We start from the raw sequence: 25,925 nt of genomic DNA, 5'->3' as shown, positions 1-25,925 counted from the left end.
TATGGCAGGTGGGCTCAGCACAGAGCAATCTATTCTGGCTGTAAGTTTGGGAGCACTGGTTCCAGCTGCCAGGAAAATGTCTGCTCACGAGACACAGCTTTTATGTCACCTAGAGCAAGGAGGCCCATTTCTCACAGCTGCAGAACAGCCAGTGTAGAGGCTGCTTGGCTTTCTCCTGGGTTGTCAAGCAGCACTCAGGCTTTGGTTTTCCTCCCTGTGGCTCTCCATGCACGTTGCAGGGACTGGAACGTGCAGGGAGAGTGTTTGCTGTGGTCATCCAACACATCCTCATTCAGAAGTGTCACTTTCAGGCAATGGTGAGGTTTCTGCTCCCTTCTGCTCTCATACTGCATGTCTTACTTTTTCCCTGCTTCAGATCAGGCCCTAACTTTCTTCGGAAGAGTGAAATAAAGCCTACAAAGTCCCTGAAAGAGAAAGCTTCGTTTGAGAAAGGTCAAACTGGCCACCATGTGACTCTGTGCTATTTGGCCTTGCTCAGTCTGCTCAAGAGGAAGCAGTGTGGCAGCAATTCTCAAACCTGTTCCAAACAGGCTCTGGCCTCCCGAGCCATGGGATGTTTTCTCCCTTGGTCTGGCCTCATGAACAGCACAAGGGCAGTATCTTTTTCTGACCCCTATCCAAGCTCCCTTTTCTTTTCCTATTTTATTTTATTTTTTACTTTTATTTTTAGCATGGCCTCCTACAGGGGCAGTGCTCTGGGCAGGGAGAGCTCGGGAAGGTCAGGGACCGCTCTGTGCATGGGACAGCTGTGCCAGCAGCCAGTGAGCCCGTGCCTGGGAGTGGGGCAGAGACAGATCATTTGCTGGTGTAGGTACCCTGAATGTGTCCTCTGCTCTGCTCAGCCCTCCTGCTCTCAGACAGGAACATGACTAGACATAAACAATCCTCTCTGCAGCCATGGCTGGAGAGCGGGAAGGGGGAGCTGGGCATGGTGAGAGCCAGCTCAGGGCTCTCTGAATGTCCCCTGGACAGCCCTGCACCAAGGTCCAGGAGAAAGAGAGCTGTTTCCCAGCCCTTCACAGATGCCAGGGACATGAGAGGGTGGTCATGGAGCCCTAAGGGAGGAGACAAGGAGAAACAGGCAGGAACTGAGGGGCCGACAAGGGCAGGAAACCCGAAGGCTGGATTCTCTGCTGTGGGCCAGTGTGAGGAGAGCTGAGGCACCAGGATCTCAAGGGGTCATGGGCAAAGTCTTACCATGGAACCTCTCCAAGACCATTTTAAAACCAGTGGCTGCTCAAGTGTCAAAACACTAAAAGCCAGTCTTCTCACTGGCTCTGAGTGGCTCACATTTGGTCATTTAGGAATACTTAAGGAATGTGATCAAAATTAAAAAAAATATTTTTGATTAAGAATGCTTTTGCAGCTTCATAAGGACAGCTTTGGTGACCAGCCAGATGGATGAATCTTCTCCTGACACCTGAGTTTGCCTTGGCCTGATGAGAATAATGCTCTCCCTTTAAATACTAAGTGTCTGTTTTAACAGGAATGACAAAAGTATTTGATTTGGTATGGAAAAAATATTCTGGCCTTGGTATTTCCATATCAACGACACTTGGAGGCTTTGTAGAAATAAAGAGCTTTTCTTGCATCATTTTATGGATACCTTTGGATTTCATTAACTTCAAGTTAAGACCTTGTGGTTGGCAGCATCATGCTTGTAATTCAAAAACAGTTTGAGTGTTGGATTAATTTCTCACCAGGAGGTATATTTTGCTTGTTCCAAATGAGAAGAGCATTTTAGACCATGTCAGGTTATCAGATTTAATAAAACAGAAGAAATCAGAATCATGAATCATATGCAAACTGTTAGAACTTTAATTAAAGTAATTAGAATATGAAAGCTATCAGACAATATTGGAGCACAGATCCCCCTCAAAGAAAGCATGGAATCATTCTTTTTAACAATGCAAAAACGTACATCTATGTTAAATACATAAACAGCACTCGATTTTAATGCAACATATACTTTTATACTTCTGACCTTAGCAGTCATTTTAAAAATGTACAAAGTTTTAACCTTCATTTTTGTTTAAAGAAAACCCACATGTTTAAAGCAGAGCAGAACAGTCATTAAAAAAACATACCAGCAGCTTTAGCATGTGTACAAATTACAGAAAGCAACATTTATTTTGAGATAAACTACCTGGAATTCTACAAGTATGATAGAAAATGATGCATGAGGTAACATTTCATTTAAAATCTAGGATCCCTGTACTGTAGTTCCAAACAGTGCTCTGGCTTGACAGCTACAGTCCTTGCAAAATTGACTTGTTTAAGTAGTCGAGGATGGCTATTAGGCACACTGCTTTCATAAAGACAGCTTTATCCTAAGAAAGAATCTGATGTTGATGCTGAAAGATATTCTAAAAGAAATTAAAACCCACTGATACCTCTTAGGTGAAATATGTATTTGCCTAGTTCTCAGATTTACCTTCAAATTATAGGAACAAACTGAAAAATGAGGCCTTTTCTCTGCAGAAGTGTGTTGATAGAGAATTGACCCTAATCTCAGGGCAACTTTGGCCAAGTGTGGCTAGCTACTGCTTTTGCCTCTTTCAGCAGTTAGCCTGCTGAGAACAGAACAAGATGTTGTCCTGCAGAATAATCCATGGTCAGAGGGCCAGGCTGGGAAGAAATGAGGCTCCCAAACTTCCTTTCCCCTCTTTCCTGAGCAAGAGTCTTTAGATTTTGGGTTGCCTTTTTTTAGGATACTGCTTCCAGACACTACTTCTCACTCTCAATTCCAAAAGTATTTCTATAAAACTAAAAACAAGTCAATTTTAGAGAACCCAAAGGCACAATTAGAACATGCAAAGATGAATTCAGTATTTTTAGGCATTTCTGTGACACTGTTCCCTGTAGTATCCAAGCATATTTCACCAGCATTAGTGACTGTTATCCTTATAGCACCCCTTTGAGATTGGAAACCCCTCTGTGCTTGTAGTATCATCTTACAAGTGGTGCAGTCTGACCTTGCATGATGTGGCCAAAGCTATCTTTGCTCAGAAACTGCCTCAGAACTGAGACTTCCTGGGAGTTATGCAGGGAGCTACATGGTTTGGTTCTTCTCCATGATGACTTCCTGCTGGGAAGAGAAAACAGTTCTTGGCTGCTACTTTAGGTTCTGCTCAACATTGGTAGTTTCCTTCTAGACTGACCTTGTGGCTGGCCTGCTCAAGGGTGCAAAGTTGGAGAGAGAGGGCTGTGTGGCACTGGCTTCTGCACTGCAAAAGGTGCAGCAAAGTTTGCTCTCTGCTGTGCTCCTAGCACTACAAAATTTGTGTTTCTCTAGTAACTGGGATCTACTAAGATGCCCAGTAACCTTTAAATGCCAGAGAAGCTTTCACTAAAGATGACAGATGAAGGGCTTCTTGCTCTCTTTGCCCTCCAGTATGGTCCTTGCAGGGTAACACAGTGCAGGGTGCTTGCAAAAGACACTTCAGCTCTTTCATTTGCAGCCACCTGTCTGTCTGTCCACATGCACACACTCAGTCCTCTGCACTCACATGTGCTCCTCCTCAGGCACTCTCAGAAGCTTTCTGTCCCATGGAGGGGAAACAAGTCTTTCTCAAAGGGAATGCTGCTGGGCTGTGCTGCCCAAACCCCATGAAATGCATTTCAGCCATTCCACCGGAGAGAGTCAAGTCCACTTTGAATTTCTGTGGTGTGTGGTGGTAAAATCCCTGTCAAACAGCACAGGCATTGCAGGGGGCTTTGACATTGCTTGCAATCCCAACTTCAAGTCTCTTATCACAAACCCTCCATAGGTGTTTGGCTTCACAAAACTAAGGCAGAGGCAGTAACACCACAAAATAACCTAAATTATCTAAAATAAGGGAGCAGACAGAGCAATGTTCTGAAAGATCAAAACCTGACATGATCTGAGCTTGATTGCCTCTATGATAGTGGGGGCTGTTTCTGCCATTTGAAACACAAGCCTTGCATCCTGTGCATTTGCTTTTTAAAAATATACAAAGATATTGCAAATAATTTTATTAAACCAAGTGAAAAAGTTGCTGATGGTAATAAGCAAGGAAATGTCATCTACAAAAATAGGTATCTTTAACTTTTTTCGAGATTTTGCTTTTGCAGTTTTGTGGTGCCTGCAAAGTTGGTGGATAAAATCAGTTGATCTAAGTAACCAGTTAATTTATTGCCTGTAGCCTTCCAATTGTTTCATTACAGCTTAGGAGGGATTTTTTGTTCATCATAATAGGCACAAAAGCAGAGTTACATTTGCTTTGGAGAGCAAACTACAAAGTTGAGTAATGAATGTTAGTTCCAGGCTCTGTTTTCTGCATGTGCACATACACCTTACTTGCCACCCAGGCAATAGTTTCCTTAAAAGTTAATGAAATTTTTTTCCAGTTCTGCAATTTTTTCTTTGCATTTTTGTTGTGGGTTTTTTAATAAATTATGGATAAAGCTGCTGTTCCAATTTTTACATCCATTCCTAAGAGGGGATTTATATGCTCTCATTTACAGGCAGGCCAAGCCATTCTATTACATAAATGTAAGTATTTACTTTGCATTACCTTGATTACAAAGGGGAGTTATGGGAAAGGGTAGCTTTTTTTTAAATGCTGAGTAATGCACATGAAGAGAGGTGGGAGGAGCAGGTAATAAGTGCAATTGCTTTCTGTTTCCAGGCAGTTTTGCTTAGAGAGTTAATGGGAGAAGTGCAGTACAGTACTCAAAGACTTTGTCTGCAGATACAATGTTGTTTGTTTTTGTTTTGCTTGTTTTTGCTTTGCTCTCATTGTGGGCTTCCAGAGGGTGGGAGGGCACTGTAAAGCTGGCTCTGCAATACCAGAGTTTTTTCATCGGCAAAAGAATCTGTGCAGCTCAACATTTTTGCTTACATATCTACATTGAAGGCCCCTGTTAGGCACTGTCTCTCAATCCTGAACTAAAAGCCTAAAAAAAGGCAAGCAATCTTAAGTCCTTTAAGATGAAGGGACCTCTCTAGGTTCCTGGTTGAATCAGAGAACAATTTAGGTTGTAAGTGGATTGCAGGCAGTTTTCTTGCTAAGTCCCCCTCCATTCAAAGCAGGGTTGCCTTTGATACTGGACCAGGCTGCTCATGTCCAGGTGAATTTTAAACCTAATGGATTACCCCTGTTAATCAGACTTTTCAATTCATTATACATTCAGTTGTGAAATACACAAAACCTGCATGTCTCAAACTATTCTGTGCTGTTCCTGGATGCACTGCTAACTTTGCTGGAATAGTCTGGATAAAGGTTTTCACTAGGAAGCCACAAGGTGGCTGGAGTTAAGAAATTAACTTGAACTAACTCATTTAATTCTTGATTTTAGCAAAAGATTTCCCCCAATTCCTTCTACTTTTTGACTCTCCTTTCCAGCTTAGCAAATGTGAAGTAAAAAACAGTCCATCAAAGAAGACTTTTGTTGTAAGCTACTTTTTAATCACAGCATTAGTTGACATTCAGTCAGCATGACGATTACATTTTTCTTCTCAAAATGCCAACACACAAAATAAGCCTAGCAGGAACCTTCAGAAGAAAATGAGGAAATATCTGAAGACACTGGACTTGGAATGACAGAAAATAATGAGGTAAAACTAATAAATTGATTTGAGCAGTGACAAGGTCTGGTAAAACTAAAGAAAAGTTTCCCCTTGGGATTACAGACAAAAGAGCACCTAGAAATAGAGGGCCATCCTTCTGTTTTACTGAGATGGATTGGATGTCATGGTTATGAAATGTGGAGACTGAAGCTCATTCTCTAACCCTACAATTAATTTGCAGGAACTGCAGCCAAAATGCCCTTCTGTGCAAGTCTGTGCTCCAAGCCGAGCCTAAAGCTCGATCTCTCTGACCTCGTACTTTGTCTTTGGCCTTTTTGTTCAGAAGGTGCCAATTACTGAGAGGTCTGGCACTGGTTTTGCTGAGGATTGCATCTATGCACTGACAATTGAACTTGGCTCTCCAAAGCAAATCCACACAAGCTGCTTGAGCTTGGAGCCAGGGCTGCCCTGCATCCCATGCCCTCCTGCTGCTCTGCAGGGCTGCTGTAGCTTGTGACCATGCTTGGACCCAGTTTGCTGCTAAGCTGACAATTCTGCCTTGTTTCACGATGCTGCCAGGCTCCTATACAGTGTGTTGCAGAACAAATTCAGAGCTCCTCTTCCTACCTGGGACTCTACCACAAGTCCCCACAGCCTGTTCTGCACTGCAACACCTCCACAGGACCTTACTCCCTTCAAAATAGATGGTTTGCTGTACTCAGTAGAAAGCCAAACATGAACTAGGGAAGGGAATCCTATCATTTTATGGTTAAGCTGGTATTTGGGACATGCCAATTTGCTACCAAAATTGCGATCATTTTCTCATGTTTAATTAATACTTAAGTAACATTTCCCCAGTGCAGCCCTGTCAGTTACTCAGAAACTGGAAGACACCTCCCTACTGCACATTATAAAACCTGTATGCAGGTTTATTTCTGCTTGAATCATCTTCAAAGGTGTTTCACACTCCTGTCTCTGAAGGCTCCTCTACTGGGAAGGAGGAAGTGGTGTTACACAGACACACTGCTCCTCATACTCAGTCCTCTCCAGGGCAGCTGAAAGGGAAATGGTGTTTTCTGCCCTTTGATTCCCTCCTCTCCACACCATGCTGCTGTCTTTGGGAGGGATATGCAATATCTGTACAATTTTCAACGTGTCCTCTTTCTCTCCCATTCCAGCTCACTAACTAAATCATGTTTTAGCTTAATGGTAAAACATGATGGTCTGCTGTTTCGTTTACTCTTTTGTGTAGCTTAAATTGCAAATTTAAAAAATGGCATAGTATTAGTCCCACATCATGTTTGACTTGAACTCTTGTTCCAAGGAACTATTCAAAGGTCATAACAAACTTGCCTGCGCAGCACTCTCCTATACACACCACACCCATACACAAATCCCAAGGCTTTCCAAGGGTTACTGCCACTGTCCCCAGGAAGCAACCAGCTGCACTCGAGCCTCTGCCAACCCTGCACAACCACAGGCCCTGGCTGAGAGGCGGAGCCCATCCTGCCCTGCAGTGTCCTGCACTTCTCCAGCAGGGGGCTGGGATGCCGAAAGTGCGGGATGCTCCCTTCCCCTTGCCAGCCTGCAGCCCAGCACAAAGCCGTGCCCGACGCCTCTGGCTGCCCTGACTGAAAGCATCCATCCTTTCTGCCTTTTTCTAAGCACGAGGCGCCATCCCATAAAAGAAGGCGCTCCTGCCTTCAAAGGGTTTCTGTTCGTGGGCCGTGGCCTGCCCTGAATCAGCTGTATTCATCAGCCAAGCCTCCGTCTGGGGCTGCTCCTCCCTGGCTGCAGAATCGGTGGAACACCGAGCAGGAGCCAGATATAAATCTCCTGCTCAAAGGAAATATTTAGCAGCAAAATGAGTGGAAAACAAAAAGACTTCTCTGTTACTTACCCAATGCTCTCACTTAGGGCGGCTCTATCTAAAGAAGCAGGGATCTGAGCCCTCCTGTGTAGAGGGGCTGTGCCAGGGGGAAGGGGAGCAGGATGTCCCAGGCCTGGGAATGCGCTGCTGCACCCACACGGCTTCGGGCACCGGCCCAGAGATGCAGAGCTTTGTCCATCAAGTCTGTGCATGGTGAGCATGAGAGCTTGCTTAGGGCAGGGAGGGGGAAAAACCTGCAATGTTTTCTCTTAATTCTGAAAAAGGAAAGCTCAAGACACATTAACACAATTTTATGTACTTATTAAAAGCTGAGGAACATTAATCCACAGCTTATCTGTGTTCTGCCCTTATTTCCCTCTGTGTGAGCTGCTCTGCAATACAAGATGTAAGATGCAGATCAACTTTTTTTTCTCTTTTTATTGTAACTTTGATTGTGTAATGCAGTCTGGAAAGGCCAAGTCTCCACATGAATTCACTGAGATGACGGTGCTCCAGCTCTCTGACACAGAAACAGGACAGGTTTCTATTGCAAAATAATTACCACAGAGATAGATAACCATTTCATAAGCAACAGCACAAGAGAGACACAGCTAAGCCATTGCACTAGAACTCAAGGAAGTACATTTGGAAAGGAGGAAGTGCAGGACAGGGCATGTGCCAGCATCTCCTGACAGAGACACTGTCAGTGATGCTCTGACAGGGGCTTTGGCCACAGAGGATGTCTGCCCACTCCCAACCTGCAGCCCATCACACTGGCTGCTTCATCAGCCCAGCTCAATTTGCCACTAACAGGCAGCAGGAGGTTTCAGCAGCTTGCTGAAGCTCCTGCCAACAGTCCCAGAAGCAAGTCCAGTGTCTGCCAGGGACAGAGGGAGAAATCCTTCCTTGCTGACACCCTGCCTGCCCACCAGCGGGACCAGCACGAGGGGCTGGCTGGGACTCGCTCCCTGCAGAAATGTCATCACGTTTTGTTAATCCAGCAGAGAAATGTAAAGAAATACATGACCTGCAGGAAGCAGAAAGAGATGCAATGCACATGTCCTTATGTCTCTGCTTCAATTCTTGCCCAAATTTCACCACTCCTGTGCTCACTCAGTATCTTGCAAAGTAAAGGACAAGTAAATATTACACACACAATTGAAAATTTATCTTTTATAGTGCCATTAGTTTAGCTCTGTATGACCAAAAATTAATTTTTAAAAATCTGGTTATTTTTTATCTAAAGTACAAGCCTCAGTGTTATCCTTTGTTTTCAGATTTTTACTTTATGGTGCAATCATTACCTTGAAACCTACACTGGTAAGGCTCAAAATTCTTCAAAAGTACTGCTGTTTGAATTTTAGTCATGTACCAAAAGAAACTCACACATTACACAAAAATATTTTCCTGCTTCATCTCTACAGTTCCTGAAAAACTGCATCTTGTGGACTTGGAGACAAATGTACTGGAGAAACCAAAACTACATGAATAGAGGAGACCTCAAATGGTCACTGTGATCTGTGACTGTCTATATACACCTTATATACATATGAGAACCTGTCTGAGAACCTGTATTCATGACTGTGTACAGTTTACATCCTGCACACATTAATTTGTCTGAGGGTTTTTTAAAAAAATTGTTTTACTCTAGTGTCAAAAAGTATTTACCCTGTGGTGACACAGCAAACATGGTTACTGATTTTAGTCTTACCCTCCCAGCACCACTGCTCATTAACCATAAACTGATTTAGCAAATCTGTCAGTTAACACAGTAATTTCTGAATTTTTTTCTTATTGTATTTGCATATGTAACAAATTGGTACAAATCTTTCCAATAAAATGTAAAGTTCATTGATACAATGTCTTTCATGACGGCCATAACTGGTTACTAGTCAACTCAGTAGTTTTGTAGAGACATTTTTAGCTGAACCTGGAAAAATAGGAAACGTATTGTAGTTTAAAATAAATGTACATAATATACAATATATATATATATATTTATACACATGTGTATGTCTACATACACATATACTGATAAAACATTTAAAGTAATGTTTAGTTTTGATCAGTTCTCTGACTGCTGGGACTACCTGGCAAATAAATCTAGAAACAGAATTTGTCCACAATTAAATAATAATTTCCACAACTTAGAAAAATATAATTTTACTAAATAAGGTTTAAATTAATTGATTTATGGATATAGGATGGAGGATCATGGTTTCCAGACTCTGACATGATTAAATCTGAAAGGACCCAAGCTACTACAGACCAGTAACAAGTGCTGCCCCGCAGCCAAACACAGAAGAGCACAGAAACACAAACTGCTGCCACAGCAGCATTGGTGGCTCCCAAAACCTCCCTGCTTCCCTCACCTCTTACAGCCTTGATTTCCACCCAACCTGAGTCTCCCTCCTGACCTCATGCTGTATTTAAGGCGCACTCCAGCCACAAGCACAGCTCCGCAGGGCTCGCGTGGATGGCTCCTGGCCCCCACACAACGCTGCCTTGAGAGCCAACAGATCATCAAAGCCCCTAATTTTCAGCTTGGAGGACCATCAGTACTTGAGCTTCACCACATGGATTTTGACCTACTGCATAGGTAAATACATTATAGCAAAACATACATTTCTCTGTGTGTGTGCGTGCATGTGTATAGAAGTATATATACACATGCACACACATGTGAGTACGTGTACATCTCTATATAAAAAATTTCATGGAACTATGTCTAGTAATGTTATCTAGCACGGTATCCTGCATATGTTATCTGATCTTACTCTTTTTTAATATAGAGGCACCAGAAATAATTATAGAGAACAAATCAACCTTTAAAAATTAAAGTTAGGTCAGTGGACAAGAACTTTGGTAAAGCTTGTCAATATTTATTTTTGTTTTATTCAAATACAGTCAAAGTCTATCAGTTGCCATCACCCTCTTCACAAGAGGAAAGTGCATGTTTTTTTCCTAAAGAAAATTATATGTAAGGTGGGACTTAATGATTCAAGAAAATTCTGAATTAAATGTTTATATTTTTCAAAAGATCACTATCTTTCTGATGGAATGAAAGCTAAATAGAGTTCTTGTCCTGTGATTTTATTTATCATATGCATATATATATATATAAAAATATATATATATGTCTCTGTTCATGTACCTGTGTGTGTATATACACATCCACACACTTTCAATATGAGAGAGGAACCTGTTTTTCTCCACTATTTATGTGGAGACTCCCACGTTCCTCCCTGTCTTGTACCCTGTCCAGTATAAGCTCTAGTGATGAGGCCAAACAAAAAGATATAGTTCACCATAGTATATTAGTTTATGTAGCAAAGTCATTTTCAAGCGAGTAAAATAAAGCTCTGTATTCCAAACTTCTTTTCCATTTCTCATCAAGAAAAGGAAGGAGAAGGAGAGAGGGGAGGGAGTGGGGTTATGGCAGTAGCATTGAGCCAGTGGCATGTGGCAGTGCGCGTGTGCGAGCGCAGGTCCGCACACACACAGGCGCACAGGAGCAGGGCTTTGGTTGACAAATGCAGATTGTCCAGAGAAGGTGGATGCATAAGTAAGGAAGACTCTACAGTGATGCAATTGTATCTTTTACGCTTGCATGGAGTGAGAAAAAAAAAAAAATCAATTGGAAAAAAAAAAGAAAAAAAAGAAGCAAAGACCTCTTTTTAGGTCCCTCATCAGTGAGAGCATACTCAGTATGCTAGAGAATTTATCTGAAACCTTTTAAATCAAGGCCTCTTTATTACAAAAATAAAAACGAACAAACAAAAAAGTATGAGACGACAAGATGCTGAAGCGTCACTCCAATCGTCCCTGCAGAGAACAATTGCATCCCATTTATTATTCATTCTCTTCTCTCATTTCTACGATGTCTGTCATTTCCTCCGTGTGAGGCATGTCGGTCATTGCAGAGTCTTCACCTTCTGCAGCTGTCTCATTCTCATTCCTCTTCTTTTTCTAGATTGAAACAAGCATCCAGAAACCTATCAGTAAATTGTGCATGAACGCACTCCCATCAGCTTTGGACACTGGGAGAAGTGAGGTGAGAATATGGTTTGTTAGAGTATGTTATTAAAAACTAGAATATTTGTGTCATATTTGTGGCTTGCCACTAACAACTTGGCTTAACTTAGAAGATTTCTGTAGCCTTTCTGGGGCTCAGTTTTCTCCTTTCTAACATAAATGCAATCAGGCATTTCTTATGCTAAGCGACATCCAAAACAGGCTTCAGCAAGACTGGAGGGAAGAGAGCATCTGGAATCTTTTACATCACAGACTTCTTATTTAAAAAAAGGAAGGAAAATAAAATGTGAGAGAAGAAAAGCTTCTCTCGGGAGGGAGGTGAGGTGGCAACCTAATTTCTCAAATGTCAAACTTCAGGAATTTTACAAGATGTGAGCATTCCGGCTTTTCTTAGTGTTGCTGATCCACTGTGATCTCTTGCCTCAGCAAAGCAAAGTAATATTAGAATATTTTTGGCCAGCAGGAGCAGGAGGTCATTCAAGAGTCCTATGATTCATCCAGGATGTCCTGGATTAGTAAAGCTAAGAAGAGTTCAGGCCCCTAAAAAACAAGTTGAAGCATCTGTTCCTTATTACCCATTTCTCAGCAGCCTGACTAGTTTTACTGAAAACAATTGTACAGCTGACAAAATATTCCCACAGGTATTATTGATTCAGCTGAGATGGGTGTATCAGAGTTCCAAAATTTCAGAGGTGTCTACATAACATTTGATCTGCAGCTCTCCAACCGCAGGTCAGAAGAACCTGGTGTAATAGAGCTACTGGTTGGCTCTGCCACTGTCACACTGAATAAAGAATAAATTAGGCTGGCACAGTTATTGCTCCTACTACCTGCACTCACCACTGAGAAAAATGAAGCACAATCTCCCTGGCCAGAAAGACTCTGTGAGCTACTATGGTAACAAACTAGCAACGAAGATGTTGTGAAACCAAAGGTCAAGACAAGCCATTTCAGTGTCTTAAAGTTTTACTCTTTGGTCCTCAAGGCAAACATGATAAATTAATCATGACAGATATTATGATTCTTCTGTTGTCTTACGAACCTTGTACATCTTGAACTCTAGCCATGGCCTGCACTGTCAACACATATCAAAACTGATTTTAGGTTGTTCCAATAAAGGCTTTTAGATATTCCATCTTCTGTAGTTTGGTTTTTTGTTTTAAATAGAAGTGGTAGGTATTTCCACTTGGCACTTTCTAAGAAGTCTAATTTTAAAAAAGTCACTGCATAGATTATATTTTCTGTTTCCATCCACAGAGTCCTCCTGTACTACAGAATGACATACACACCTTGCTGGTTCTGCTTGGAGCTGGACCTAGTGCCCTACACGGTGCTTTGAACGCATAACTGAAAGGGAACAACATGCAATGTACCCAGACACCCAGTCAATATTTACCCTGTGTTTGACCTAATTTAGTAGAATCTTCTTCAAAATCCATATTTCACTGCTACTCCACACATGCAGGATTGTAGTGCTTAAAGTATGTAAAAAGCACCTGTTTAATTATTTGTAAGCTCTTATTGTCAACTGCTGCAGGAGTATGTTTTGTTTTAAGCCACTCCTCTGGATAGCAAAAAAACATAAGCATTTGTACTTCTTGTTGATTTTCAGCAGAGCTGGTTTTATAAAGAAATAAAAGTTTATATACAGAGATATATGTACTACATAGTGTACACCTACAGATGTAAATGTATACACTATGTAACACTACATAACACCTTCCATGGGAAAGAACTTGGAACTTGTTGGAACTTTAAAGTTTCTTCCAATCCAAACCATTCTGTGATTCTATGATTCTATATACATATAGATACACATATTGTAAGCTTGGATGAGTAGTTCCTGTGCCTACATAAAGATGCTGAGTTGTACTGCAGCAGCAAATATACAGCACAAAACTGCTGGTGGTAAGGACAGGATATCCATGATACACGTGTTTTCAGGAGCAAGAGGCTCTCTGACTTCAGACCAGCATGTCCCATGGCCTAGATGCCCATTAACAGTTGGAGGGCACGTTTTGGTTTTATTTCAACCCAAAGACTTTCCAAGCTGCACACTTCTGAGACTTGACAGGGAAGCAAACCAAAGTGAGGATTCTGGGGAGTTTCGTTGCTAAAGTGTAACTTAATCTGAACTAAAACCCACTCTATTCACCACCTGCTTTCATAAGATGCCACAGAGACTAATTCTTACCTGTTTCCTATAGACATAACAGGCTGCTATTGCAACCATGGTGGATTCTCCTACAAAACCAGCGAGAAGGGATCCTACTCCGAGAGTGGCTCCATGAACTCTGTTGGAGGCATAGAAAGAAAGCAGTCATTGTTGTGTGAGAATGCATGATTCATAATTACATTTTCACTGGCATATATAACCAATCTGATGATAGAAATATTTTCTTCAAAGACACAATATACTGCCTAAGAGAATAACTGGTATTTTAAAGGACTCGTTTGTTTTTAATGGCTACACTGTTTAGTAAAAGAAGCACACTGAATCAAATTATGGACTAAGAATTTAAAGTCTTGTACAGAGTGCTGTAGAATAGATTATTAAGCTTATAAAGAAGATATTGTTCCATTAGCTTTCTTAACAGTGAGTTTAATAACATGGAAATAAATTCCCCTTAGGACACGTTTTGCCTCTTTGACATTTGTGTATTTTTTCCAAAGGGACATCACAATTGTGCCTGTCTAGAGCAGTCATGCTTGTAAATTTGTAAATGTTTCTTTTCCAGATAGTGACACTCTTTAGGCCTTGTATCGTGGTTAGTATTTGGAGAAAATGTTCCCAGCTATGCAAATTCAGCTATCAAGTGACAGGGAAGAGGAATGAAGAGGAAAGCAAATCCAGGGGTTCTGTGAGGAATAATGATTTACCCTAAGTAAGGCAGCACGATGAGACTGGTGATGAGGACGATAATCCGCAGCACTGAGCTGGGTGCCAACACAAATGTCTTCTTCAGAGTCATCAGCCAACCAGTCAAGTGTGCTCTGACAGTCACTGTTCATAAACAGGGGAGAAAAAGAAGCAAGAATAGTAAAAAAATAAAGTCAGTAATTTCATATGCAGCTTTGCCATGCAGAGAGCACCGTTCAGAAATAACCAATGCAAAACTTACTGCTGGTAACTTTGCACCCTACTAGTAAGCAAGTAGATCTTATGTTCAAATTGCCCTAATATACTGATTTGGGAAAATGAAGGAACAAAAAAAAAAATCAGTTATGGACAGCACTTGGTCCTAAGAGCTGTTCTCTTAAAACCAATTTATTAGTCAGTCCATTCTGTTTTCTTCATTAAAAAACCCCAGACTATCCCCTTCCTTAAAGAGAAGTTCTACCAAGGAAAAATTTCCATCTGGCTCCTGTGTGGCACATGGTGTAACAGGCACAAAAAGGGTATCTACAGGTACTTATTACTGTATTTGTAGTTTACCTTTATTATGAAACTGTCTTGTCATATAAGCAGAAAAGACTAAAAGATGTTGCATTTAATTACAGAGCTAGAAATCTAAAACATTTTGATTATTGTTGTCCAGCTTGTCTTGCTCTTTGATAGAAGTATTAACTTTTATTATATGATGCTTATGCTCTGGAGGAGCCACCAAGGTTACAGAACTTTTATTTTCTTTATATTTTTTTACCTGGAAGTGGAAAAAAGGAGAAGATGCGCAAAGGAACGACACACAGCTCTGCGAAAGCGAAGTCTACTCCAATTATGTCAACTAAAATCTTCTCTGACACGTTTGGTGTCCAAAACATCACAAAACAGAGCTAGAAAGAACAAAATTAAAAAATCTTTATATTTCAGAAGGGAAGCACATGAAAAGGTAGGCCCTCCTGGACTAAAATATTTGTTTACTTATGAGTAGATAACTCTACTAATGGTAAGTATACATAGTATATATTTATATTTAGCTTTCATTCGAACACATGTGTACATAAGAGAGATACCTTAACTTCAGAAGCAATTCCTACTCTTAATTTTCCTCACATACTAAGAGTGATGCACAGAGAAAGAATTTTTATGCTTTCTGCAAGTGGTTGTACTTGAATGGTCTATTGTTATTCAAACAGTAAACTCCCAGATTTTTACAGCACTTGATCTGGTTAAAACACTTGTACTCCTAAACAGATTATCAAATTTTTCAGTAACTGAAGATTTGAAGTCCTCCAAGACCCAGAGATCTGACCGGAATCTAAGACGAGGGGTTTAAATTTGCTGCTGGAAAGAGTACTGTTGGTATGCAGTAAGTCTGATAGCAAGGCAAAGGTGTTCAGCACAGTCCTGCAGATATGGTGCTCTCAGGCTACAATCCACTAATTCTTCTTGTTTTCATTAAAGAGTGTGCTGTTTACTCCATACAGGAAAGGAAGATTTTAATGAAAAACCCATGGCAATTGGTACAGTGGTAGTACATGCTGTTTAATTTTTTGGAAAGTCCTGAGGTTTCCATCTGAGCTGAAGGGGCTGTTGGCAGCTGCAGGTCTGGCTTCAGTTCAAGGCACTCACTGAAGAACAGTCCTGACAGTCCTTACAGGACTTTCCCTATAAGAAAGCATACCTTCAGGTATAACTACTTTGTTATTTAATTTGATTTTGTGATCTTAAAAACTACTTCTTAATGTTATTCTTGTAACAATATTCTTGTAATATTCTTGTTATTCTTGTTATTCTTATAGTGTTATTTATTGTTAAGTGAATATTAAGGAAGTAAGCTGACTGAATGGTGCAAAACTGGAGATCTTAAATGCTCTGGCATTTAACCTGACTCCTCTTGTCAGGTTACAAATCTGTGTACCCTGTAAATTATGCACATTGGCTGTACAATAGAGTCTGTAAGACTCTATAACCACTCTGCTATACTTTAGCCTACCACCTAGTATCATAGCAGCTAGCTCTTTTCTTTTTATCCAGTCACACCCCTACACGTTCAGATGACTTTTCAAACTAGTCTCTGAAGTCCTACCACCTCTAAGACAGCTGGGATTTCATTCTCATTCTTTGGTAGGATGTCAGAAATCGCCCTTCCTGCTCCGCCTCCAAGCACCCAGACTGCAGGAGCTTCCCAAGGCTTGTCACTGAGTGGCCTGTGGGAGGTCCCCATGTTCTGACCCTCTGTGTGGTGAACAAAACATTTCACATTCCTGCCTAAAAGTCCATCTTCGGTTTTTTTCTCCATTTCTTAGGGTAAGAACTACTATTTTTTTTTGTTGTTACAATTGCATGTTTTACTTGACTAATTTGATGCTGTCTTGCAGTGTATCTCCATCACCTCTACAGAGAACAGTAAGTGGAGGAAAGTAAGAGCAGAAGACAAAAGAACTGAGCATTTCTTGTGCCAATCTACTTGTAGAGGGTATGACTGAAGCAGAGGGGACAATCTAGAGCAGAAGGGGTTGTGTGGTTGAGAATTCAGTTATTAGAAACTAACTGTACAACGACAGAATGAATTCTTTTATTGCTGGAGACACCCTTAGGCAGACTGCAGTCACTTGCACTCTCACTGCAAATGACCTGTAAAGCAGTCATACAGGGAATATTTTGTCAAATCTTTCTTCAAAGCCCAGAAAATAAAGTAAGATACAAACATGCCCACTCTTCATTTATAATTTGCTGTTCTCATGAAAGCAAGGACCTTTACACTGTTTTCACTGCACAATGCCATTTAGTGTCCTAATGAGCAGTATAGTTGCTGCTGCTGCCACATTCCATGCGTGTATGCTAACAGCAGCGCCTGCCCACTGCCAGCAAAAGGCAAACAGAGCAGTCTTTCCCTCCTCAACAGCCACTTGAAAGTGTTGAATATGGTTAGAGAGGCAAGCAAATGAGTGACCAAAGGTACTGTACTCAATTCTGCTCTCTCAAGGTTTCCTTCTGGCCCTAATAGGAACAGAGTCAATCTCCACCCGGCTCCCACCAGAGTAAGGTCAGTTTGCCAGTCAGGGAGAATGACTCACACCCAGGTGGTGTGTGGTCATTCCCCCTCAGCTGTTGCAAACTGCAGTCTTCCCCACCCCTGATCAGCAGAGAGTTGTGCTGGTAAATGGCTTCAAAGAGTACTTACACAGCAGCTGGTGGGTAAATATTGCTAAGCTCAAGAATAAGCAGTTTGAGGAGGTGAGGCATGGCAGCAGAAGGACCTTCTATTTTTGTCTCAGCATGCTTCCATCTTTTTGGTTGCAGTACTGATAACTAATTTCATTTTGCTAAGAGAGCCCTCTCTATCATCTTATGGGATGATATTCTCAATGCCCAGAGGGAACAAAGCATCAGGAAAATAAATTAATGCTTTGCATCATTCAAGCCCTCTGCAATTCAAATCCTAGAGTGCTTGCAACCTTGCTGTTTCAAAGACAAAATGTAGTGGAAAAAACCCAGGCTCCACTTCAGGCAAAGAATAACACTAAACATGCAAAGCAGGAAGGTATTTCAGTTGCTAATTTTGTTACAGATGGCATGTTCTGAAAATAGGATGAAGTCAGCTTTTTTGTGATTCTGAATTGTCTTTAGGATGTTTGCCATTATCTCAGTAAAAAGTGATGCCTGACAGAAGACTGGAGAAGATGGTAACAGTAGTCCAGGAAAACGTGGCACAGACAATTAGAGATTGGCTCTACTGGAATACACAGTGCTAACTTCTGTGACTCAGATCAGGAAAGATTTTAGGAAGTAGATTTACCAATAGGATGTTTCCTATCTTTCTCCTAATTTAACCCTGTTTTCTCCCCCCTACTTGCATTTCTGTGCACATCTACAAGGTTAAATATAGAATAAATGGCTTGGTTAGGGTTACAGCTATACCTTCATTTAATCTAATCAAGAGATGAAGACTAAACAGCGAAAGCTTCTGCAGAGGCAAGCAATGTGCATGCAGAGTGGCACTGCAGCTTCAGGCTGCAGTTGCAGTTGGCTTTTGAGTGCAGTACCTGGCAACTCTGCTGAGGCCAAAGCATTTCAGGGTTTTGAGAGTAAGGATTTTTCTTGTAGAATTCTAGCAACAGAGCTTATTTGATTTTCTGATGCCTTATGGTATGAGTACAGCATGATATTAAAGGATAGTTTTGTTAAAGACTGTGATTATTTAACTGGAACTTCAACTGACCAGTGATGAGTGCTTTAAAAATACAGGAAGAAACAAAGGTGCAAACAGCAGGGTGGAATGCTACAGAGAATAAGCAGTTCTGCATAAAGACAGTTGTACGTATTATCAATTATAGTATCAACAACAGTTACCTAAGCATTTCTGAAGATGTTTTAGTAATTTCAATTGATCTGAAGGGTTTTGAGTTTTGTTATTTTGCCCTCAATTGTTCTACACTAGTAAGATTTGAAAAAACTTTACTAAATATGTCAACAACTCACAGCACCATAAGGGAACTAGTGCAGCTGTACTAGCTCACATCAAAGCTCCAGCTAGATTAGTACTATCATCTCCCTGCTAAAGGTCACTGGGAGATGCCGAGGGGAAGGGCATAAAAAGCAGGGCAAGTGCAGTGTAAGAGATCCCTTTCCCAGTCTGCATGGGAGTTATGGCTTCAGGAATTCAGTAATCCTGGTGCACCTTCATCCCATGCAGGTTTTATGCTCTGTTATCTAATATTAGTGATTTTTTTCAATACAGTTGTGCATTGAAGTAGAAAATGCTCTCACTTGTGGCTTAGACACCCTCTTCAAAGAGTTATGCCTGTTTTTATGTGGAACCTGGCTATCTTCAGCTAACAAATTCCATGTCTAAGCATATTCCAAAGTCAAAATTAAAAACTTCTGCTGCCACCAAGCCTAAGAGAATGCACCAAATCTTTTTTTTCCAATAGGGAAAGTACAGAACTGCTAGTGTTCAGTTCAACTTCTCTTTATTCTCTTAAGTACAATTATAGCAGTTGACTTTCACAAATGATTGTGATGAAAGATTGTTCATGAGATTTTGTTTCAAAGGCTGCATGTGTGAGTCTGAATGCTTCTAGTTCTTGAAAAATAACAGTCTTTTCATAGGCCTTGCATCTCCTGGAAGCTATTTCCATTTATTCTGGTTGCTGACAGGGATTACTAAACCTCAGAGACCCACTACATAATGCATTATAATACATTATGCTAACAAAGGCTATTGTCATGTGTATAGCAATCTGCAGGGTGCCAGACTGATTTTTTTTTGGCACTTGTAGAAAACTGCCTATTTTTTGAGACATCCATTGATAAATATAAAGCAAAAAATAGTATCCCAGTGAGCTATGAACAACAGTACAACTTTTCTAGACTTCGTGCAGTCTTCGGTAAGAAGAAACACTGGCAGATGACAGAGACATGGTGTGGCTCCATGTTCCTCAGAAAGAAATTAAGGAATCCAAAATGGATGTTTTTAAAAATAGGTTAGACATATGCCAACCTGGAATGAGTCTGGAATAGCAGATTTTATTGTGGAAGATGGTTAACCTGGTAAAGGTTATTCTGTGATGAAATCCAGTTCCTATTTTTCTCCTGCAAAAAACCTCTCAGCAGATGTTTCATATAATTTGTTGAACCTGATATATTTGCAGAAGTATGGCTGTCCAAGCCACGTGATTTACCCTAAAGATATTGTTCTATGTGTGTATTGACGATTGCAGCTTAATTTAACCCATGTTTTGTTCATTTCCTATTACCATTTATGCTACATGGTGCCCAGTGAGGGCAGAGGAAACCTACTTTGAAAATTATTACACATCTCAGCTTTGAATTGCACCTCGGGTCTTTGGGATAGTATCAGCTAAGTTTAGAACTTTTACTACTATGGAGGAATATAAATCAGATGATTTAGCCTTTTGAACTGTGCAATAAACAAATGAAAAAGTAGCCTGAGTCTTATGTGGTTGGATCTCCTGATTTGCCAAATGTCTCCATGGTCTCCCTCTTTCTGACATAAACAGAACTTCTATAATTCTGTCTCCTTTCAGAGCTTGTATTGCACAAGATGAGCTGATTTCACAGATACATTTTTGAAGTCAAGATAATATCTTGTTCTAACTAGCATCCGTGTCAAATGCTGGATTTCTCTTCTCTGTTCAATAATCTATTTTGTAAGATGTTGGGAAAAAAGTTGTTTAATTCGTTAATGCTAAATAGCGTTTTTACGGCTACTTCAAATCCATACCTTCATCGACATTGAAAATTTAGTTCTCTAAATGACTACCTAGTACTGGAGCTTTTCACTCAAAATCTTACTGTAGCATCTTACTGTCAAAAGAAACTGCACTTCTGTATTTTTATGAAGAGTAAAAGTAACAACAGTTTGTAACTGTTAACTGCTTACAAGTACTGAAGCAACAGTAAAGTTAATAGTTACCCCCTTTTCAGATTCCCCTTGAGGTGTGCTTCCGTGTTGCACAGAGGTGTGGCACAGAATACAAAGTTCTAATACCTCCTGAAGCAACCATGCACCTCTCAGGTAGTTGAAAAATACAGGTGGAATTCAACAGGGTTCTTATGAAGGAAGGCTATGCAGCTGCTCATTGATTTACAGAATGAAGAGCTTTTGTGTTTTATTGTGAACCAAGAAATCATGAAGTCTAGGTTTTATCATAAAGGCATGATGGCCTCTTGATGGGAAATTGTATCTAATTTACCATGAAAATAATCAAGTAAAAATCTTGCTGTCTTTAAAGACTTAAGGTTTTTTGTTTCAGTTTCGTTGGTAGCTGTTTTCTTTTTTTGAAGCACAGTTCCATAAACAATCATAAAGTTCTTTGGAATCTGTGGAGGAATTACTGGGTTTCACACAACACCAGAGGCCAGCATCACTGCCTGGCTACAGAGGCTTGCTGCATACCATAACCTGGTCCTTGCCAGAGTGAGCCTGCAGACTCGTGCTATCTTTGCTGTATTTCCTGTCAGACAGCAGTCTTTGCAGAGACACACCTGCAGTTTTGAGGAAATTTTGATACACAGCAAACAACCTAAATTCATCATCCCAAATTGTTGGAGTCTCTGAGGCGTTAAGTCACGGACCACAGAATATTCTGAGCTGTAAGGGACCCACAAGGATTATCAAGTCCAACTCTTCAGTGAATGGCCCACACAGGGATTTATCATTATTTAACAACCTTAGTGTTATCAGCAGCATGCTCTGACCAACAGAGCAAATCTCAGGGCCAAGGCTGCTGCAGTCTGATGCTCTGTTGAGACACATTATGATGTGTGTTCATGGGCCATGTAACTCAGATGTCAGAAATTGGGTCCTTGTGTGGGAAATGTAAAGTTTTCAGGAACAGACTGTCCAAAGCCCCAGGGAACTTGTTCTGACTTCAGAGCAGACACTGCTCTGCACAAAGGCTGGACCTGAGGCCTTCCCAACCTGAAAAATTGTGGGGTCCCATGAAACAAAAAGCCCTGGATCTGTGAGCAGTAAAAATGTCTGACTGCAGTCACATCTGAAACTGATTTATGATAATGACTTGAATCAAAGGACATTCTCTGACAATGATGATCCCTCAGGCACATGCAAGTCAGTATAGATTTCTGTGCACTTTCTGTTCTGTGCAGGGGGTGTAAAGCTGCAATCAGCCTTCATAAAATTTGTCAAGTGGCAGGGGAACCAGAGCCTGTTGTGGGAACATCCCCTAACTTTATATCTCCTCCTGAAATAATTGGTTTATACATATCTAAATCTCCCCCCACCTCCCCCAGCTTTCCAGAGTGACAGAGCACTACATTCTTTAGAAATAAAGGCATGTCCAGCAGCTGCACAATTCACTGATGCTCTGATAGCATTAACACAATGCCACATCTGCTTTCTCCCCAGCTGCTGCTGAAAGTACTTAGGTGGTATTTTCCAGGCTGGGTTGGGTCACTAAATTGTTTACGGTAGTCATTATATCTTCCCAATGAATTATGCTGCCTAATTTTTTTACAGAAAGAAGAATATTTTACTTCACTTCTAAAAAGCCTCAATAAACCAAAGATGTCAGATTTCTGGTCTCCTTTTGATAACTGTCCATCTCCCATCGTAGTAACCTTCTTCTGTCCCAAGTTTTCTGCACCCCTTGCTGCTCTTCCTACTGTGAACATGGAGTCTGAGCAGAAACATTGCTGCAGGCACAATTTTTGATGCTTCCTTTTCTGCCTGCTCCAGCCACTCCTGCAAAACAGACCCTTTGTGTGAAACCTGAACAATCATGAAGGAGACATTAATCTCCACCTCACTGGGCCAAACAAGAAACCTTTGTTCTAGGACAAAGGCTCAATGCAGTACCATGGATAGGACAAGGCCCTTGGGAGGATTTCATAAAGTCTGCCTCTGGTGGTTCAGCATCTTCCTGTGCAGGCAGGAATGCTTCCATTCATGTCTGAAACAATTTTTACTGAAACGGGAACTAAACCTGACCTTGAAAAGGTGAAAAGCTTCTTGAGCAACTATCTGCCAATATGCCCTTTTCCAAATGTTATTCTTTGCCAATATGCCATTTTCCAATTGTTATTTTTTTGTGCCAGCAGCCTGAAGATTAAAAAAACAGTCTTGGAGTTAAGGGATGGGCAAAATCAAAGAAGTCAAAACAAATTGCTCCACTGGATGAGTAGATGAGTTTTTATCACTCTAAAAGCTGTCCTTGACCTTGGTCTACAACAGTGTGGTCTACAACAGTAAAGTCAAAATAAAACACATTAAGTCTTAAAAGTTAATGCTGATTTTCAAAAGTATGGATATTCTTGATAAGACTTGTGAGATCTTTTTAATACAATAAGGCTATAATGAGACCATTGGTGAAGTAAGATTTGAGAGAGTTGGGGAAGTTTAGAGAGTTGTCTGTGTTTTTCATGCTCTTTCTTTGTATACTCACAAGAGATAAGGACACTGAACTCTGTCACCTAGGGGATTTCAAATACTGGTGTGGTCAGCAGCTGGGGTTGTGTCCGCTGAGAATGACCAGATTCTTGTTGTGACATTTATTCCTGTGGATTTTACTGTCTCTCAGTCCAAATTTGCCATGACTTTAGTAAAGCCAGGTTGTAACCTTTGATAAGCAATGCAGAGAAGCAAAACAAAGACAGCCAACAAAAGATAAGAAAAAATCAACACAAATCCAGTGGCCTCTGCAATGGCTTCAACTTCTGACACAGAATGTCACAGGTAGATATGGTGGCAGCAAAATATAGTTCCTAAATACATTTCATAGAATAACACAATATTCTTAGTTGGCAGGGGCCCACAAGGATCATGGAGTCCAGCACTGAAGTGAATGACCCACACAGGGATTGATCCCACAACCTTGGCTTTGTTAGCACTCTGACCAGCTCAGCTAGTCTCATCTTCTTCCATTTATCTTTAAACTCAGGAGGAAGCACTACAGAGAAGACTAAATTAAGCTATACAGGACTTCAGTTCTGAGAAAAAGACAGTTTGTACTGTTCCTTAAAGAGTTGCTAGCCATGACTAAGCTCTTCTGTGTTATAAAAAGGTATTCCTGAAAGTAAGCAACAAATACCAGGAATGGAGATACACTGTAGTAGCTACTCTGAGATCTTCAGGGGTAATTGCTTATTCTCACAAGCAGAAAAGGAGATATTCAGGAAAAATTCCAGTTCAGGAGAGCTGTAATGCATGTAATGCATAACCTTAGACAGGGGAGGATCCACCACTGCTTCAACCTGGATGAACTGGACAATATAATATCAAATTTGACTGCTGTAAATTGTAGAAGGGGAATGAGGATTGGCAGTATTAATCTGCAATTTGACATTGTGGGATGCATCGAAAAAAAATCAATTATAGCTAAAACTCTAAAATTCTGCAGTCAGAATTCCTAAAAAAAACCTTCCCCCCCCCCAATCATATAACCTTGGTCAACCTTAAAAGACAGCAAAGGCTCGCCCTAGTTAATGCAGTAACACAAGCCACTTTAAGAAATTTGGCCCTAACATAACCTTCCATCTATAAATTCTAGTGCAGTGGTTGGTAACTGACCTTCTGGAACTACAACACCGCAAAACACAGTGCCAAAAACATTTGTGCTTTGTCAAAACACAAGCATTTCAAAAACTGAAAAGCATTATTGCCATCAGAAACTTTCTGCTCCAGAATTGAAATCTGTGATTTCTACAAAGTAACTTAGTTTGTGCACATGAAAATGTTTTAGTTTGAGCACATGAAAACTGATAAATCCACAGATTTCCTTGTTCACATGAAAGAAATCATCGTGATCCTTTTTTTCATGGTGTGCACAGCTGTTTCTTCTGGTAAGGCAGAAATGCTTACAGCCGCCAAATCCTCAAGACAGAACAGATCAATGAGGTTCCTAACTGGACATCACAAATGCATTCCCCATTTGCAGGGAAGATGTTCAGTATCTGAAATGCAAGCAACTTAAACGTATGGCTTGTCATCTTCAGACCATGATCCTATTCCCTAGGTCATGAGTCAAAAATTTGTGAAAAAATGAGGCTTTGTGAATTTCAGTTCCTTTTGTATCTACTTGTTAGCTGGTCTTCTGCACCATCAATGCACAAAGACTTCCTATTTAGCTCTCTCCTTAGTATTAAATATGTTCATATTTCACCACTTCTCCAGTACTGTCCCTTTTCTGAATTCAGACTTTGGTCCTTGTGGGCCATCTTCAGAATGTCTGCTATCTGTCATTTCCATAAGAATTGAGATGGGGAAGTGAGGAGGTTTTAGCATTGCATGCAGGTGAGATGTAAAGCACAGAGAAGAAGGGCTAAATTAAGGATCTCAGAAATCCCCACTTTGTTCAAGATTTCAGCTTGTGAACTAAGAACCAGTATTAGCAGCCTGGAATGTTTATAGCTACCAGAGCTATCCAAGTTGCAATTACTGGGTGATTTTTTTCTGCTAGCAATCCTCTCTATACACTGAGGGAAATACATGGCATCAGTCACAAGGAAACAGTTGTTTTTTGTTTTTTTTTTCTTGCTTCCTTTTTCAGCATCTGAATCACTTGAAAGCATGGGGATGGGGCAGCAGGTACTTGGCTAAAGGGCTTGTGAGAATGTAAGAGGAATAATGGAGTAAAAGCCCCAACAGTTTCTTGTATAGGTCAGAATTGCAAATCACTTTGCTCCTCTCTAGGAGCAAAGGTTGTGTGTGCTCATTTGATTAATGAGCCTTACTAAACTTAATCAAATGAGCATACACAATCCTTCTCCCCTGTTTGCTCAAATGCATGAAGGTGAGGGGATAAATTCAAGTATTTCTTCATTTTCTTGCTACCTGACAGTCTAATAGTAGTAATGCTAACTGACCTTATTTTCTTTTGGAAAGGAGAAAAACGATCCACTTTTTTGTGAAAACATGTTCACATGTACTGCTTGTGGCAAATTCTATTTTAAAACACTCCTTTGCAGACCTCCTGGCTACAGTGAAGCTGCCTAAGGCATCTAAAAATTAATCTCAGGTCAGGCCCTGAATGCAATTTTCTGTCTCTTGGCCTTCCAGGTATTTCATCTCCAAAGCTGGAAAGAAAGTGGAGAGCATG

The 25,925-nt window shown here is 40.7% G+C and overlaps 1 protein-coding gene and 1 long non-coding RNA gene across 2 annotated transcripts in view; one reads left to right on the top strand and one right to left on the bottom strand.

Moving 5' to 3' along the window:
* Window positions 1–1,816: 1,816 nt before the first annotated feature.
* Window positions 1,817–25,925, bottom strand: part of ANKH (ANKH inorganic pyrophosphate transport regulator) — a 107,580-nt gene continuing 83,471 nt past the window's right edge. Inside the window, exons 9-12 of the mRNA XM_066559625.1 lie at window positions 15,104–15,233; window positions 14,340–14,463; window positions 13,654–13,753; window positions 1,817–11,393 (exon numbers count right to left, since the gene is read on the bottom strand). Of these exons, the coding sequence (XP_066415722.1) occupies window positions 11,277–11,393; window positions 13,654–13,753; window positions 14,340–14,463; window positions 15,104–15,233 (471 nt within the window). The 3' untranslated portion in view covers window positions 1,817–11,276. The remainder of the gene's footprint in view (window positions 11,394–13,653; window positions 13,754–14,339; window positions 14,464–15,103; window positions 15,234–25,925) is intronic.
* Window positions 9,444–12,912, top strand: LOC136562673 (uncharacterized). Its single transcript, XR_010784544.1, has 3 exons — window positions 9,444–10,023; window positions 11,398–11,478; window positions 12,717–12,912. It is a non-coding gene; the product is annotated as an uncharacterized lncRNA (long non-coding RNA).

Source organism: Molothrus aeneus, chromosome 1 (assembly GCF_037042795.1).
Source record: "Molothrus aeneus isolate 106 chromosome 1, BPBGC_Maene_1.0, whole genome shotgun sequence".
NCBI lineage: Eukaryota > Metazoa > Chordata > Aves > Passeriformes > Icteridae > Molothrus > Molothrus aeneus.
This window is presented reverse-complemented; position numbering and strand designations above follow the sequence as displayed.